The sequence below is a fragment of the Uranotaenia lowii genome, chromosome 2 (genome assembly GCF_029784155.1).
Source record: "Uranotaenia lowii strain MFRU-FL chromosome 2, ASM2978415v1, whole genome shotgun sequence".
In the NCBI taxonomy this organism is placed as follows: domain Eukaryota; kingdom Metazoa; phylum Arthropoda; class Insecta; order Diptera; family Culicidae; genus Uranotaenia; species Uranotaenia lowii.
Window position 1 is genome coordinate 253,204,737 of NC_073692.1, and position 17,020 is coordinate 253,221,756.

Here is a 17,020-nt window from a genome sequence, read left to right on the forward strand (position 1 = left end):
ATATGAAGAAAAAATATTTGCGTACAATGAAAAAAAAAAAAAACAAAACAAAAAAAAAATAACATGGTTGAGTCAATTTCAAAACAATTTTGTAATTATAAATAAAACTTAATGCAAATAACTATTACTATCCGGTACTGAAATATCTGCGTACATCGATTCGGTGATCCAAATGCTCACAGCGTACAGAACCACAGGGCAATATAGTCTTGTAACTAAGCCCTACATTTAGAGCAGTTCGACGGATTGCTCGAATATAAAAAGAAGAAGAAGAAGAAGACGAATTTAGGTTAAATTAATATAATTATTTTATTGTCCTCTATATTCTAGCAACCAGGCATCAAGTCAAGGGTAAGTTTTTATTGTACAGGTAGATATTCCATATAAGATACTAATAAAAACTATTTTTACAGGTGACGGATGATCAACACTGCGGCACAAAGAGGCCACCCCAGAGCCGGTTTTAGAAAGTTGTTTTTTTTTTTAAATAAATAAATCCCTTATTGAAAATGGGTGAAAATAATTGTTTTTATTGCTTATTATATGCACAACCAATATTAAACTGTAATTTTGAATTGAAATATAAATTTCATACTAAATACTGCCGGTTGTGTTGAAAGAAATAGCTGGTTTCCAGCAATCTGGATTGCTGATTTTCCAGCAATTTGAATTGCTGGAAACCAGCATTAACGTTTGCTGTTTTTTCCAGCAATTGAAATTGCTGGAAATTTTGCTGGAAAGTCAGCGGGACAAAAACCAGCAAAATTTTGCTGGTTTCCAGCAAAAAAAAATTTGCTGTGTAGCATATGGATCTTCATTTTCTTTTAGAGGTGTTGTATATTGGAATTCCTTACTCAGTCACTTAAAATCTAATATGAATCTTAACACATTTAAGAAACATTGTTTGGTTAATTTTAATCGTAGTTAAAATTTTGTTAAAAATAGTGCAATGAAAAATAAATGGTGCATAAAATGATACACATAACACTCGATGTATCTGTTGCGTGGGATTATAGCCCACAGATTGGGTTTCTAGTTTGAGCGTGTAGGAAAAAAAGCGGTAAACGTCAGATGAAAAATAACGGATTTTTATTGTATTGCTGGATCTCGTCGCAACGTGTTTTGTAAACGTTTACTAAGTTCCAAGTGCTTTAGCTTTTCGCGAATTTGTGGTGGATAATATTAGGTTTCTGATATCTCCAACGATTTGTCGCTCGAGGTTGACGTAGAGCGTTCTCGTTGAACATTCCGGTTTCTAGGGCCAATTACACTGTGATTCAGCTCAAGTTGCCCGTTTCCATGTAAGTTTTTTATATATAGAATTGGAACATTTGTTAATCTAAACATCTTATCAGACGCTAGGCAATCTGTATCCGGAACGCCGGAACGTAGCACTCGAGTACAGACGAGTTAAGAAAGGGAACTATTTGTAAGTAACCGAATTTGTTTTTGTTATACCTAAATTTTAAATAAAAATGCCTTTGCAGTTGAGTCCTGTCGAGGACGGACTACAGAAAAACCCAAACAAGCTCAAAAATAACCTGCGGAATGAGTGCTACGGATTCCAATCAACATAACCTGCAAATATCATCCCAGCATAATTGCGTAGGATGCACGCAGCCGGATGAAATCCAGGATATGGTGGCATGTGACGAGTGCTCCCAGTGGTGGCATTATAATTGCGCCGGAGTCAATGCCTCTATTGCCGACAAATCGTTCCGTTGTGCCCAATGTGCCGGAAAATCCAGGAAAACGAATACTTCTTCGTTCCACACAATGCGATCCACTTCCTCAAAGCATTCAACATCTTCGCTGGCCAGGCTCCGATTACAACAGCTGGAGGAGCAAAAGCAGTTGGAAGATAGATTGAGGAAAGAAAAGGCAGAAAAGGATCGCTACTTTCTGGCGGAAAAGCACCAACTGGAATTGGAATTGCTGCGCGAGGGATCTCAAGCGGGAAGCGAACGTAGTTTCGAGTCACGTGAGCAGCTGACCGAAAAGTGGATCCAAAGTCAGGACATCGGTAATGAAAACCTGTTGGCTTCATCCACTCCTGTAGCGGCGCCGGTACATACTGGTGCGGTGCCGAAAATCTTACAGCTGCCAGCGATACAGGAGGAATATTGTTTACCGGAAGATTCACGAATAGTCCAAGGAAGGCGACCACAGACAGCAACTAACAAGAAAGGCAGCATAGGTTACGCTAAACTTCCCCCAGCAGCACTGGGCACAAGGGAGTCTAGTTTTTCCCGGAATTGTTGGCCAAATTCTGATGTTCAGCGTCATTCTTCGCATCCATTCAGTATGACAGTGAATCAAAGTCCCCAGCCGATATCTTCTTATGCAGAACTATCAGAGCTGGTAGATGTTTCCGGAAGTTCGTGGTGTCGAGAAAATGACCCCCCTCCAAATTCTCCACCTCTGTTCAACAATCAACTCGTTCAGCAGCAGCCTGTACTGCTCAATGCCCAGCAACTCGCAGCAAGGCACGTCGTATCCCGGGATTTACCCAGATTTTCGGGTGATCCATTAGAATGGCCGGTGTTCCTTAGCACTTTCGAATCGACCACGGCCATGTGCGGAATTCAACCAGACGAGAACCTGGTTCGCCTTCAAAAGTGCCTGGTTGGAAGTGCGAGAGAAAAAGTTCTGAACCTGCTCACAATTCCATCAGCGGTTCCAGAAATTATTGCTACCCTCAGGGAAGAGTGTGGCCGACCCGATCAATTGATACATTGTATGCTGTCTAAAATTCGCCGTGGCAGTCTGCCAAATGCAAACAAATTGGAAACTCTCGTTAGTTTCGGACGTGAAGTGAGGAATTTGGTGACGTACATTGAAGCCGCTCGTTTACAGTCCCACCTGACTAATCCGGAGCTCCTTTCCGAACTGGTGTTTAAATTGCCTCCAAGTTTACGCCTTGAGTGGGGAAAACTCCTAGAAAACGTTCCGGAGCCGTCGCTAAGGGATTTCTGCAATTATGTGTCATCGCTCAGAACAGCTGCATGCAAAGTCACTCCACCAGCTGACCTCGCAATGGATGGTCAAATTCGAAGAGGAACCCGCAAAGAAAAAGAAACAGGCTTTCTCAATACTCATCAGGAGGTTTTTTCGAAAACGGAGAACACTTTGCCGAAGCAGAAAGGAGATCCCAGACCCTGTTTAGCGTGCGATAGGAAGGGCCACAGGGTCCGCGACTGCGAGAGATTCAAGAAATCTTCGTTGGACGATCGTCTGAAAGTAGTGCAGGAGAAACAGCTGTGTCGACGATGCTTGGCACCACACGGCAAGTGGCCGTGTCGAACGAGACAACCCTGCGGTGTGGACGGTTGTCAGGAAATGCACCATATGTTGCTCCATTGTAAGCCATCGCCATCCACCTCGTATGGTGCATCCGGAATTGTAACAACACATCGACACAAACAAAATTCCACGCTTTTCAAAATCATACCGGTTATGCTACATGGGAACGGCAAGTTTTTATTGGTCCACGCATTTCTCGATGATGGGTCCGACTTGACTCTCATCGAAAGCAAAGTCGCCGATGAACTGGGCCTAGACGGAGTAGAAAGACCTCTATGCATAGAGTGGACAGGTAGCGTATCACGGAATGAAGATTCTTCTCGTGTTGTGCAGCTGACGATATCCAAGCCGAAAAGTGAAGAAAGACATGCCCTGACGAATGTGCGCACCGTTCCAGATTTGGGATTACCGAAGCAGTCGTTGAACTACGACCAATTGGCAAAAGATTTCCCCCATCTTCGTGGTTTACCGATTTGCAGCTATACCGATGTTACTCCCAAAATATTGATTGGAGTCGACCATGCAAGACTGAAGTTAACGCTGAAAAGAAGAGAGAGAAGTGCCGGTGAACCCGTGGCAACCAAGACGAGATTAGGCTGGGTTATTTTCGGTGGACAGAGTGCTACGAATAATCTCGCCCGAACCATGGTCCACACCTGCAAGTGCAGCAAAGACGACGAATTACACGATCTTGTCAGAGAGTATCTAGCAGCCGAAAGTATGGGCATTGCCGAACATGCTCCGCCAGAAACCAGCGAAGATCAACGTGCCCGAAGAGTCTTGCAAGAAACTACAAAGCGCACTCCGTCCGGGAAATACGAAACTGGTCTCCTCTGGAAATTCGACGATGTGAGTTTCCCACTCAGTTACTCGATGGCCGAACGTCGCTTACAATGCCTGGAGAGACGTCTTTCAAGAGATCCAGCATTGAAGGAAAACGTGAATCAACAGATCGAAGAATACCAGAAACTTGGCTACGCACATAAGGCAACCGAAAATGAACTCCGAGAACGGGATCCGAACAAGGTGTGGTACTTGCCCATTGGTGTCGTCCAGAACCCCAGAAAGCCTGGCAAAGTCAGGGTCGTCTGGGACGCCGCTGCGTCAGTGAATGGAACATCACTCAATTCAATGCTCCTCAAGGGGCCTGACCTCCTGACGCCCTTGCTGAATGTTCTTTGCCGATTTCGTGAGAGGCAGTACGCAATTGCAGGTGACATCCGCCAGATGTTTCACCAGATTTTGATTCGTGGTGAAGACAAGCAATTCCAACGTTTTTTGTGGCGTACCGATCCGAAAGCACCTCCTGATGTCTACATTATGGATGTGGCCACGTTTGGAGCGACGTGTTCTCCCTGTTCCGCTCAATATGCGAAGAATCTGAACGCCTCCGAACATCGTGACCGTTATCCAGAAGCAGCAGCCGCCATCGTAGAAGGCACGTATGTCGACGACTTTCTCGATAGCAGAGATTCAGCGAGAGAAGCTGTCGAAATTGCGCAAGGAGTGGTCACAATAAACGGTGCAGCTGGCTTCCAAATCCCGACGTGGCAATCGAATTCCATCGAGGTTCTTCGAGAGATCAGCAACGAAAGCGAAAACTCCACGAAACGTTTTTCTGTGGATAGAATGACAGCAACGGAACGAGTTCTTGGGATGGTTTGGCGGCCAAGCCCAGACGTCTTCGTATTTGAAAATATATTTCGTGATGATCTTCAGACACTGCTAACCGAACACATCATTCCCACCAAACGTCAAGTTCTTCAGGTGGTAATGAGCCTTTTCGACCCCCTGGGAATAATCGCAGCCTTCACCATCCACGGAAAAATCCTCATGCAGGATATATGGAGGTCAGGTGTGAATTGGGACAAGTCTATCCGGTTGACGGATTTTGAAAACTGGAAGCGCTGGATAGGAGTGCTTCCCGATTTGGCGAAAGTGACGATTCCAAGATGTTGTTTCCCGAACTACGATCCTGTTAGCTATGATTCTCTGCAACTGCACATCTTCACAGATGCAAGCGAGATAGCTTGCGCTAGCGTAGCATTTTTTAGAGTCGTCGATCGAGGATCACCGAGATGCTGTCTAGTAGCTTCGAAGGCGAAAGTTACCTCACTTCGACCACAGTCGATTCCTCGGAACGAGTTGAATGGTGCAGTCATTGGAGCGCGACTAATGGAGTCCATTGTGGACAGTCACCGGTTGAAGATATGCAAGCGATATTTTTGGACCGATTCATCCGTAGTGATTTCGTGGCTTCATGCCGACCCACGAAAGTACCGGCAGTATGTAGGATTCAGAGTTGGTGAAATCTTATCGAAAACTCAAGTCAACGAGTGGCGCTGGATAGCGTCAAAACTGAACGTTGCGGATGCTGCGACAAAGTGGGAATCCGAATGGCCGTCACCACATTTGTTTCATTTTTACCATCGCTGTCGAACCAAAAATAGAACTGAGAGTACCATAACATTAGTGCCGCTGGACTCTCCGAATGATCCTGTACTTACTCCTAATTGTTTCCTGCTTATGACATCGAGTGGTTCCTGTGCACCGAAGGTGGAAATTGGTTCGACGAGTAACCTGAAAGCTAATTGGAGAACGATGGAAGAAATTTTAAATCAATTTTGGAAACGCTGGATCGAGGGCTATCGACCAACAATAGCAAGGCGGACCAAATGGTACCATGATGTTCGACCGTTGCAGGAAGGAGACCTTGTTGTAATCGTGGACGAGACCGTGAGGAACGGATGGTTACGAGGGCGTGTAAGCCGTTCTTATCCAGGATCTGATGGGCAAGTTAGGAGAGTAGACGTAGAAACTAGCTCAGGTATATTGCAGCGAGGAGTTGCCAAGGTAGCACTGTTAGATCTAGATGTGACAGGTAAAACCTACTAGCGTTAGGTGTTACGGGCGGGGGTGTTGCGTGGGATTATAGCCCACAGATTGGGTTTCTAGTTTGAGCGTGTAGGAAAAAAAGCGGTAAACGTCAGATGAAAAATAACGGATTTTTATTGTATTGCTGGATCTCGTCGCAACGTGTTTTGTAAACGTTTACTAAGTTCCAAGTGCTTTAGCTTTTCGCGAATTTGTGGTGGATAATATTAGGTTTCTGATATCTCCAACGATTTGTCGCTCGAGGTTGACGTAGAGCGTTCTCGTTGAACATTCCGGTTTCTAGGGCCAATTACACTGTGATTCAGCTCAAGTTGCCCGTTTCCATGTAAGTTTTTTATATATAGAATTGGAACATTTGTTAATCTAAACATCTTATCAGACGCTAGGCAATCTGTATCCGGAACGCCGGAACGTAGCACTCGAGTACAGACGAGTTAAGAAAGGGAACTATTTGTAAGTAACCGAATTTGTTTTTGTTATACCTAAATTTTAAATAAAAATGCCTTTGCAGTTGAGTCCTGTCGAGGACGGACTACAGAAAAACCCAAACAGTATCATAAAAAAGATGTAAAATCTTACGTAAAATCTTAATAAACAAAAATGAAAATGAAAATGAATACATCCTTTACTCATATTTATTGAGTTTTTAATGTAACGGAATATTATTTTCTCCAAAGGGTTTTACCGTTAAGTAGTGCAAATGTTGGCCTATCATGAGGTACTGAAAATGGTTCTTGTTTACTTTTGGATTTAGATACCTTTCACGTGTTGGTATTGGTACAGATATGATTTGTGATTGAGGATATTCCAGTTAAATGACGATATAAGCAATTTTCCTTACCTGCAGGGCCATGGAAGCTGAAAAGATACAAATACCATATAGTTCGAAATAAAGAAATATAAATTCTTATAATTATACACATACCTCATTACTAGAGGTTTTCTGGAGCTCTCTTGGTTTCGCAGATGAGACCCAATTGCATTTACCAACGTATCAACTACAATATGCTGTCCGTAAAGATTTTCTGTCAATTCCTTTTTAAGACCTGAAATGAGGAAAATTTCGTTGTTGTATGTTATTATCTTATTCTCCTGTGCGATAAGCCTTAACTTTTTTTCATTAGAATGAATTTAAAATGTCTTTTTAAAACCTTAAGATTGATAAAAGGACCGTAGAAAAAACTTACTGTTTACTTCGCTAATTAAATACGGCTCTTGGCAACATTCTTTAAATTTACAGAAGGTGTATTTCTTCATTGTAGAATAATCAATAGCGCTTAACGCTGCAGAGATTGAAAACGGATCGAATGCTTGAACATTTATAGCACATATTAAACTTAAACCGATCAACAACATCGACATGGCTATTTAATTTATTAAATTATTTTTGTTTTTTTCCGGTGTTTCGTCACTCGCGCTGATGTAAGCACACTTGCACGTTTACATAAATATACACGAAAAGCGCGAAAATTTAGCGTATACACTCTAATTCTCCCCGACTCAGATTTGAAGGAAAACAATTCAGAATTAAGAAATTCAGATTTTGATTAGGGCGGCACAACTCAGAAATAAATATTATACATGCAGAAAAAATTCAAAATATGAGCGCTAGTAATCAAAGCAGCTTTGCCTACTAGCGACACGTCGCATACGTCGCGACGTTGAAATTAATAACGACGCATTGCGAGTTTCCTAGGAAACTTGAAGCATGCGATTGATGACCTAGGAAAAATGTACAGTAAATAACATAAACAATGTTCGAGTACTACATTGAAATCGCCTACTGGACTGAAAAAAGAATAACAAACCTGCGAATGACAGAAATCTCGCTAGTAAAAAAGCGTCGCTAGTCCTGCTGTCGCTATTCGGTTTGGTGCTATACACATAATATTTAATGAGGTAATCATACACTGAACCCAAATTCACACTTAAAAAACACTAGAAGAATCACTTAAAAGTGAAAACGCAGTGAATTTCTTCATTTCAAGTGGCTCATGTACATTTCACTTGCCTCTCACTTAAGTTTTAAGTGACCGAATCAATATACACTAGCTCATCACTTGAGTTTTAAGTGACCGGCATTGAATGTCTTCGATGCTCACTTGAAATCCACTTGACCGGTCACTTAAGCCAATATTCACTTGCCCATCACTTAAAATTCAAGTGATTTTTTGCATAGCGAATGTCAACAATGTCAGTATTGATTGTTTCATTGTTGTTTGGAAAAGAAACAACAGAGGTTTGTTTGAGTTGGTAGATGCAGAATTAAAGTAATTTATATGTTATAAAACAATGATATTTTCCATAGGTCGACCGACAGAAACATCGTGTGAACCGGTTAACACGTCGCAGAGACCCTTTTTAAAGCAATCAGGTTTCGGATACGTTTTCCGATGATGATTTATTTTGGAAATATTCAAATGCAATTAAAGTAAGTATCATGCAAAACAAAAAATACTAGTTAAATTTATTTTATTTTTTAATTATTATTTCAGAAAAGATCAACCCGAATGTCTCGTCAAAGTGAGTAAGTCAATGATTTTTCGAAGCCGAAAAATCTTTTTGAAGAAGAAAAAGTGACGTTTTTTACGTTGTATTTTTAATAAATAATTGTTTTGTAGAAACAAAGTTGATTAATGTTTGATATTCCGAAATTTCACCTAAAAACCACTACAATTGAAAGATATTAATGACCTGAGCAAACATTTGAAATTGACTTTGCCATTCACTTGAAATTCACTTGATCGCTCACTTAAGTGATTTCACTTGACGCGGTCACTTAAAATTCACATGAATTTACGTATGGCGCAAATTCACTCCAGATGTCACTTACCTTTAAAGTGAAAATTATTTTCGGTGTAAAGCCCTAAAATAAAAATACACGGAAAATAATAAAAAGGTAAAATTTACCGAGTTAGCAAAGGTGAACGCTCGTGAAAGCCAAAAAGGTAACTTCTACCTCTTCGAGGTGAAACTCACCTCACAGTGAGGTAAAATTTACCTAAATCGAGATTTGAAAAAAGGTACAATTCACCGAGAAAAAAGGTGAATCCAAAAAAGGTAAATCTTACCTCGTAGCCGTTCACCTGAATTGAGCTCGCTAAAAAAGTATAATTAACCTAGAAAAAAATCCAAATCCAAATAAGGTAAAACTTACCTCGTAGCGAGGTGTAATTGACCTGGATTGAGCCAAACAAAACGGTACAATTCTTCTAAAAAAAAAGTAACTATTCGCCGAACCCGTTCATTGAGGTTAAGCTGTTTTGTCATTCTAGGAACAAGTTTTGCTTTGTGCCTAATATGTGAAAATCGGAATAGAATGGTAAGTGTTCTTAAATATCATTTAGTTGAGCTGGTTCTCGTCATAATACTATTGATTTTGTTTCAGATCGGCCCATAGAGCTTTGAGTTGTACACGCAGAAAAATAGAAATTAGTTTCAAAGGAAAGTGCCGCAAAAACAAAGGATTTTTTCCTTTGATTTTGGGACAAATAAAAATTCCTCTGATTCAAATGCATTTTCTTTTGTTTCAAAGAAATGCTTTCCTTTGAATCAAAACATTTTCTTTGTTCCAAATAACATAATGCTTTTGATTCAAAAGCCTTTTCGTTTAATTTTATGAAATTTTCGTTTATTCCAACGTTATTTGGGTTTCAATTTCAAAGCATTTGTTCTTCAATTCTATGTTTTGTTTCTAAAAATTCTAGTACTACATATATATTAATTTTCGTCCAATTGGAAATAAAAAGAAATAACTTATGGTTTAAAAAAATTATTTATTTGGAAGTTCATGTTCACACAAACGATTTTTCCAGAGTTTTGAACCGGCACATCTGTAAATAAAGAGGAGAACAAAATGTACACATACATGTAACAATAAAATAAATTAAAATTATTTATTGCATGAATGAAAAGTACTTACTGAACGATGTTTGTTGGCGGACAGTTCCTTTCGAACAACTCATGAAAGGTTTGACGCCAGATGTCTCCTTGGACCGGATCGGAAGCGATTAGTTGGATGAATGGTTGCCCTGAAAACGTTTGTTAGGTTGACGGTTTATTTGGAATTAAATTGATTTTGATAGACCTACCTAGGAGTCCACTATCGTTTGGCCTCTAGTTGTCAAGACTTTCCTACGCCGGATCTTGTGATTCCTGTGCTGTCTGACTGTTGCGCGGCAGGAAGATGAAATGGTCTGACTGGTTGTCGGAAAAACTTCTCGTCGACCCGTTCACTAAACAGAAGCTAATGAAGATGTGTCGACTGTTTGACGAAAAAATACTTTGATTCAAAAGAAAATTCATCTAAATCAATGAATTTTTACATTGATCCAGAGTCGAAAAAAAAATTTCTTGAATTTAATTTAAATCTTTTGATTCAAAAATTAGGAACATTGGTTTAATGAAAAAAAAATTCGGTTCAATTTAAAATTTACTTGAATTAAGGAAAATGGATTTTGTTTCAATGTATATGAGGTTTTTGAATCAAAGATGTATTTTTTTTATCTCAATGGCACTACTTTTCGCTGCGTGTATTCCACGTCATCCTCCAGCCGGAAAAGCCGAACCTGACCGGATTAGTCGAACGGAGGAGGCCATGAATGTACGCAACGCAGGTGGATTCAGCGGCCATAGTGGCTCAGAAGAACGCGAAGCCGAATTACCAGTCCCTATTTATCTCCGATAAATATCATTTTTGAAAGAATTTTGTATTTTTTTAATTCTTATTGAAGAAAACAATCAAACCAACCAGCATTTACCTTTTAAATCAGTAAATGGGAAAACAGTATTATTTACTATTTTGCTTTGCTGCAACACGTGTTGCGTACTCATCGGGCGTATAAATCTTTTTTTTGTAGCCAGTTTACCATGCTGCGACGTTTCTAAAATTTTAACTAAAATAATTCAATTTATCTGCCAAATGTGAACACAGCACGATCTATTGATTGGCATATGGGATCGAGCTTATGAGCTATCGAGGTATTTGTAGGTATAAGAGAATTCCGTTTCAGTCGTCGTGTTGGCGGTGACGTGTGACAGCTCGCTGTCAAAACCGATTTGGAAATACATTTCGGATGACGGTTCATAAAAGCTCAATTTCGCAGTCCCGAAGTTAACAAAAATAGACCAAGGGGATTTCGAATTTGCATTGTTTTGTAAAACGAAGACACTATTTTTTCGGCTGATTAAACATCTGCAGTCTGTTGTCGCGTTCACCAAGATTAGCGACATTAATTCGGGATGAATCAATAAATACGACACATGTTAAGTTGGCACTACTCATTAACGAATACTTTTGATCCATTAAAATGCTTAAAATCCCGAAAGAAATATATGAGACATCTGAGTATAATCTTCTTGAACTTTGGGCAAATCATGGTTAGCGTACATCAGTCAAAAGCGGCGATTTTTTGTTTATATATTTATTTACCGCACCAGGCGAGATGGGCTCACTGGCCCCAGCCAACAAACAGCAAAGAAAAAAAAAAAAAAAAATTTACCGCACTGATTCAACATTGCTTTTGATAGCATTTTGAAGAAGATAATGTTTCGTTCAATTATTAATAACAGTTTCAAACTAAATATTAGCGTAAATGCTAGCGTTCGAAATTATGGGAAGCACAACAAAAAATTTCTTTATAAAGATGGTGTTAAGATGCACAATATTATCTATTATCCTAGGTAAATTTCAGTGACGATCATATTGTATCTTACATAACATTGTTGTTCCTATCCTATTCAACAGAGACAATGGTTCACATTCGCTTCCAGAAACAGGAGAGCCATCTAAACTATTCCGGGTTCGCCGAATTAAGCCAGTGAAAGGGTGTCCCCATTGGGAAAAGCGGATTCTTCGAGATCTTGGTTTGTACGAGGTAATCTTTACTAAGCCACTCTCGTTGGGAATCCATAAGTTATTCAAAACAAACGTTGCTTATATTTTTTTCCGTTATAGTCTAATGCTATTGCTGTAGTTAAGAATATCCCGGAGAACAACGCTCGGCTATGGAAGGTGAAACATTTGATCGAAGTGTTGCCGATCCGATTCCCTTATGGTGAGCCAACGAAAGCTGACATCAATTACACATTCTTGAAGGATAATGGCGATTGTGTTGTTGTTAAGGATGTTACGGAACGCCAAAAGCGAGAGAATCGTTTCGAAGCATCTGAGCAGTTCACGAAAACGCCCAATCGTATGGATGGCGAAACACTGAGGAAAGATTCTCGTCTTAAATGGCTTAATCCATGGTAGCCTGGGCAATTTGAATACATTAATACATTACTTGAAGTGAAAATATGCGTTTATGTTACGATAATTGAGATTACTTCTACAAGAAAAATGATAATCTTTGAATTTGTGAAGCCAGGGTTTATCGACTTATCTTGCTAGATACTTTTGGAAGTATCTGAATGACCTTTGCTAAAGTCAACTTGTTTTATCCAACCGGTATCATGAGGAGTAAGCTCATAACTTACTTCTCAAGAACGCTTTTCACTCAAAGCTGTTGAGATTGCTACTAGGTACCAAAAAATCAAACAGTTCTGTTTCGTTGTGGTATTTTTTTTCCAATTTTAAGAAATTTACAGACCACAGCTGATTATTTAAATTTTATGGAAAGTTTTTAAACTACGATTTTATAAATTTAATTTTATCAGAATCATGGCCTTATGATTTGACCCGAATGACAATTGTTAAAGGGTCTTTAATAAATATTAATAATAATAATGGACTTATGATTGAAAAAATTGCTTTTTTGTTCATTGTTACATTCATTTCTAATCGAAAGTGATAAATTTGTTTTGAAGAGACTGATGGGGTAACCAATTTGAGTACCAAATCATAGAATTTAATCATATTGAGAGCCAAATGTGAGGTACCTATGTATATCGATTATTGCTTTGAGCAGTGACAACTACTCGAAAATTTTAAATTTATTTTTATCAAGTAACATTATAGAAATGAAAACGAGATTTTGATTAGGTAACTCAAGAATATGAAATCTGCATATTTAGTCCATTTTATGTCGGAAAAAGACACGGCGTACTCCGACACAATGAACAAAATAGGTATTCTATCCGGGACGGTCACGATCTTTGTTCAAAAACGCCATCTTTTTATTGTCGTTTTGATTATTTTATACGATAAGTTAAGCCTAGTCCACACTAGGAGACGGTTCGTCTCGACACGGTCTCAACGTCTCCCATTTTCTTCGGGAGACACTGAAACCATCTCAGGTTTCCAACAACAACAAAGTCGCAGTTCATGTTGCTTAGTGTGGACTAGGCTTTGAATCACTGCATCTTTTGCATTGCATACAGACGTCCTCGATCATGTAACCTTTAATGAAGCTGCTTCTCTTGAATAAACGAATTTATGCCGAAATATTATTGATTGAAATTCTACGTTCTTATAGTACAGAAAAACTATTAATATTTGTGTCGTGATTGACTTCTTCTTTTCTTATCGATAGCCAAAGACTGTAAAACGAATTGCTAATGCTTCAATAAAACTAGATCTTTATTCGAACTCAAAAAGTTTTATTTCATACACTTTTTCAAGTTGATCATCAAAGTCACTTGAAATAATTCAGATACTACTTTTTACTTTCTGTACCACATCTGTAGAGTTTTCATCCGCTTCACTTTTTTCTGGAGTTGAAGTACACCATACAGAAGCGCTTCGGCCGTTGGAGGACATCCAGGAACATAGATGTCAACAGGGATAATGCGATCACAGCCACGCACTACAGAGTAAGAGTAGTGATAATATCCTCCACCATTCGCACAGCTTCCCATTGAGATTACCCATCTCGGTTCCGGCATTTGGTCGTACACTTTCCTGAGAGCAGGAGCCATTTTATTGGTCAACGTACCAGCTACTATGATAACGTCTGCTTGACGTGGAGAAGCACGGAATACAACGCCAAATCTGTCCATATCGTAACGAGGAGCTGCGATGTGCATCATTTCCACAGCGCAACAAGCCAACCCAAAAGTCAGAGGCCAAATTGAACCTTTCCTGCCCCAGTTCAATACATCGTCTAGACGAGCAACAGCCCAGTCTCCCCAGTTGCTCTGTTTAGTGCCGAACGGAGAATAAGGTAATTTTTCTGGCTTATCGTGTTCCACGACCGGAAGCGTACTTTTTTCCCGAGCATTCTCCTTATTACCAACAATCAAACTACGGGGCGCTAATAATTTCCATTCCTGTCTGGCAATCAAGCCCGCGGGGAGGCGCAACATTTTCGATTTCTATAAAAGAATATTAAAATTTAATTTACGAAACTAATTTGAATCGTTACTCACCGAAAAATTCAATGTTTTGAGAAACTTCGTTTATGTAATGCAAGCCCGATTCTTTCCGAAGAAATCAAGAATTTCACACGTCAAAATCCGTCAAAATAACATTTTTGACACTTTAAATGAGGATAACGACTGGGTTGCCAGAAAACCAAAAACGCGCGCCTTTATTTTCTCTAATTGATATGAACAGAAATTTTTATCATTATTTAAAAAAATTAAATTTCAGGAAAATCAAATTTTATGTTAGTTAACTAGGTTAATAAAAATAAAATCGAAAAACAAACTCTCAAAATTTTGTTAGTATTTTTTTTTTATTTACAAGTAGCTTTATTAAGGCATTTAACTCATAAAGTTTTTTTTTGCCGAGTATTCACTTTCACTTTTATGTGGTGTTAGTAAGAGGGGGGCCGTAATCGTCGCGGCTACTCAACTGTTAATTGATTAACTAAGAGGGAGGGAAAGAGGATTGTGTAGGGTCACTCTCGAGAACAGATTTCCGTCTTTGGTCGGTGGTGGCTTCCTGTAGCGTGGTTTCGTAAGCTACCGCAGGTATTGTGTTCCTGGCCAGCCTTCATTCCGGTGTTATCGAACCGGTCGGACGAGAGGTTGTTCTAATGAATAGACGAAAAGAGCATTAGATAGAGTAAAGACAGAGAGGAAGAGGACTAAACGACCAAGTCAGACATTTTAAGATATTTGTATATAGGGTACAAATATTCAAGATCTAAGTTTGCCAAGATGTCTCGAATTGGAACCCCAGGTAGTTTACTTCGGGCCCTAAGGGTATCCAGTAGCCAAGCCCTCGATCGATCAAACCGTTCACACGTCCACACAACATGATCAATGTCGTGGTAGCCATCCCCACAAACACAAACATTGCTTGTAACTAGTTGTATACGAAACAAATGCGAGTCAAGCCGGCAGTGATTTGACATGAGCCGAGAAACCACGCGAATGAAATCGCGACTCATGTTAAAATGCTTAAACCATGCCTTCGTCGGAACCTTAGGGATAATCGTATGGAACCAACGTCCCTTTGTGCCATTATCCCAGCTAGACTGCCAAGCGTTAATCGCTAAAGTGCGAGGTATTGAAAAATATTCATTGTAAGTTATTATCCTCTCAAAAATTTCACCTTGTAACGCGCCCACCTTAGCCAATGAGTCCGCATTCTCATTGCCTTGAATAAGACAATGAGACGGGATCCAAGCTAAGGTAATCCTGTACGAATTTTCGATCAAAGCGCCCAATATCCCTGAAATTTCCAGCAAAAAATGGGAAGAGCGCTTCATCAGTTTCATCGATCGAATCGCCTCAACGGAGCTGAGACTATCCGAATAGATGAAATAGTGGTCTACGGGCAGTGTGCGAATGTGTTCCAAGCTACAATAAATTGCGGCTAATTCAGCAACGTAAACGGAGCATGGCTCTCGAAGCTTGAACGAAGCTTCAAAGCGCTCATTGTACACTGCGAAACCAGTCGCGCCGTCGATTCTAGAACCATCAGTAAAGAACATTTTTGTAGGGTCAATTTCACGTACTTTTGATGCAAAGATTGAAGGAATGACGTGGGGTCGGACGTGATCTGGTATTCCACGGATGTCAGCGGTCATGGACAGATCGAATCTTATCAAGGAACTGCTAATCGGGTAAAAGTGACTCGTGTCCGAATTTAATAAAGAAGGATTTATTTCTAATTGACTAAAAGTTTCATAATTGTTTACATATTTTACTAGCGGATTAATATTCATAAGCCTTTCCAAATTTTCTATCACCAAAGGATTCATAGTAACACTTCGAATTAGGAAACGTAGCGATAAATCGAAGAACCGATTTTTCAACGGCATTATTCCCGCCAGTACTTCGAGACACATCGTATGTGTCGACTGCATACAACCCATGGCAATACGCAAACAACGATACTGTATTCGTTCTAGTTTAATCAAGTGGGTTTGCGCGGCGGACCCAAAGCAAAAGCTTCCGTATTCTATGACCGACAGTATCGTTGTTTGGTATAACCTGATGAGGTCCTGTGGATGAGCACCCCACCAGGTTCCAGTAATCGTTCGAAGAAAATTGATTCTCTTTTGGCATTTTTGAGTCAAGTACCTAATATGTTTTCCCCAGAGGCATTTAGAGTCGAACCAGACACCCAAATATTTAAAACTAAGAGATTGAGTTAGAGTTCTACCCATCATAAGAAGCTCTATTTGAGGAGGGGAATGCTTCCTTGAAAAAACTACTAACTCGGTTTTACTAGGCGAAAACTCGATGCCTAGATTCCTGGCCCAATGTGATAAATTATTTAGAGTTTCTTGTAACGGAGGTTTAATTTGAGTGCCTTTTTTACCTGTGATATGAACAACACAGTCATCCGCAAGCTGTCTTAGCGTACAATTTTGTGCCATACAAGCATCGATTTCTCGGACATAAAAGTTGTATAGCAGGGGGCTTAAACATGAGCCTTGGGGTAGACCCATGTAACTAATTCGTTCAACTTTGGTTTCTCCATGACTAA

The 17,020-nt window shown here is 39.8% G+C and overlaps 3 protein-coding genes across 3 annotated transcripts in view; 1 reads left to right on the forward strand and 2 right to left on the reverse strand.

Moving 5' to 3' along the window:
* The window catches only part of LOC129744426 (torsin-like protein), a 34,594-nt gene extending 26,946 nt beyond the window's left edge, over nucleotides 1-7,648 (reverse strand). The window contains exons 1-3 of the mRNA XM_055736939.1: nucleotides 7,386-7,648; nucleotides 7,124-7,244; nucleotides 7,040-7,056 (exon numbers count right to left, since the gene is read on the reverse strand). Of these exons, the coding sequence (XP_055592914.1) occupies nucleotides 7,040-7,056; nucleotides 7,124-7,244; nucleotides 7,386-7,560 (313 nt within the window). The 5' untranslated portion in view covers nucleotides 7,561-7,648. The remainder of the gene's footprint in view (nucleotides 1-7,039; nucleotides 7,057-7,123; nucleotides 7,245-7,385) is intronic.
* Nucleotides 7,649-11,652: 4,004 nt separating this feature from the next.
* LOC129745114 (uncharacterized) lies at nucleotides 11,653-12,494 on the forward strand. Its single transcript, XM_055737962.1, has 3 exons — nucleotides 11,653-11,880; nucleotides 11,945-12,074; nucleotides 12,155-12,494. The coding sequence occupies exons 1-3, from the start codon at nucleotides 11,744-11,746 to the stop codon at nucleotides 12,449-12,451; spliced, it is 564 nt and encodes a 187-aa protein (XP_055593937.1). The 5' UTR covers nucleotides 11,653-11,743; the 3' UTR covers nucleotides 12,452-12,494.
* A 1,199-nt stretch (nucleotides 12,495-13,693) lies between these two features.
* Nucleotides 13,694-14,658, reverse strand: LOC129745112 (NADH-quinone oxidoreductase subunit B 2-like). Its single transcript, XM_055737957.1, has 2 exons — nucleotides 14,506-14,658; nucleotides 13,694-14,451 (listed from the first exon to the last, which is right to left on the reverse strand). Exon 2 carries the CDS (start codon nucleotides 14,440-14,442, stop codon nucleotides 13,801-13,803), a length of 642 nt encoding a protein of 213 aa, XP_055593932.1. The 5' UTR covers nucleotides 14,443-14,451; nucleotides 14,506-14,658; the 3' UTR covers nucleotides 13,694-13,800.
* Nucleotides 14,659-17,020: the final 2,362 nt, after the last annotated feature.

Coding starts and splice junctions, on each gene's coding strand:
- LOC129745114 (XM_055737962.1), top strand. CDS start 11,744: ATGTTTCGTTCAATTATTAATAACAGTTTCAAACTAAATATTAGCGTA. Junction 11,881..11,944: donor AATATTATCTATTATCCTAG/GTAAATTTCAGT, acceptor CCTATTCAACAG/AGACAATGGTTCACATTCGC. Junction 12,075..12,154: donor GAGATCTTGGTTTGTACGAG/GTAATCTTTACT, acceptor TTTCCGTTATAG/TCTAATGCTATTGCTGTAGT.
- LOC129745112 (XM_055737957.1), bottom strand. CDS start 14,442: ATGTTGCGCCTCCCCGCGGGCTTGATTGCCAGACAGGAATGGAAATTA.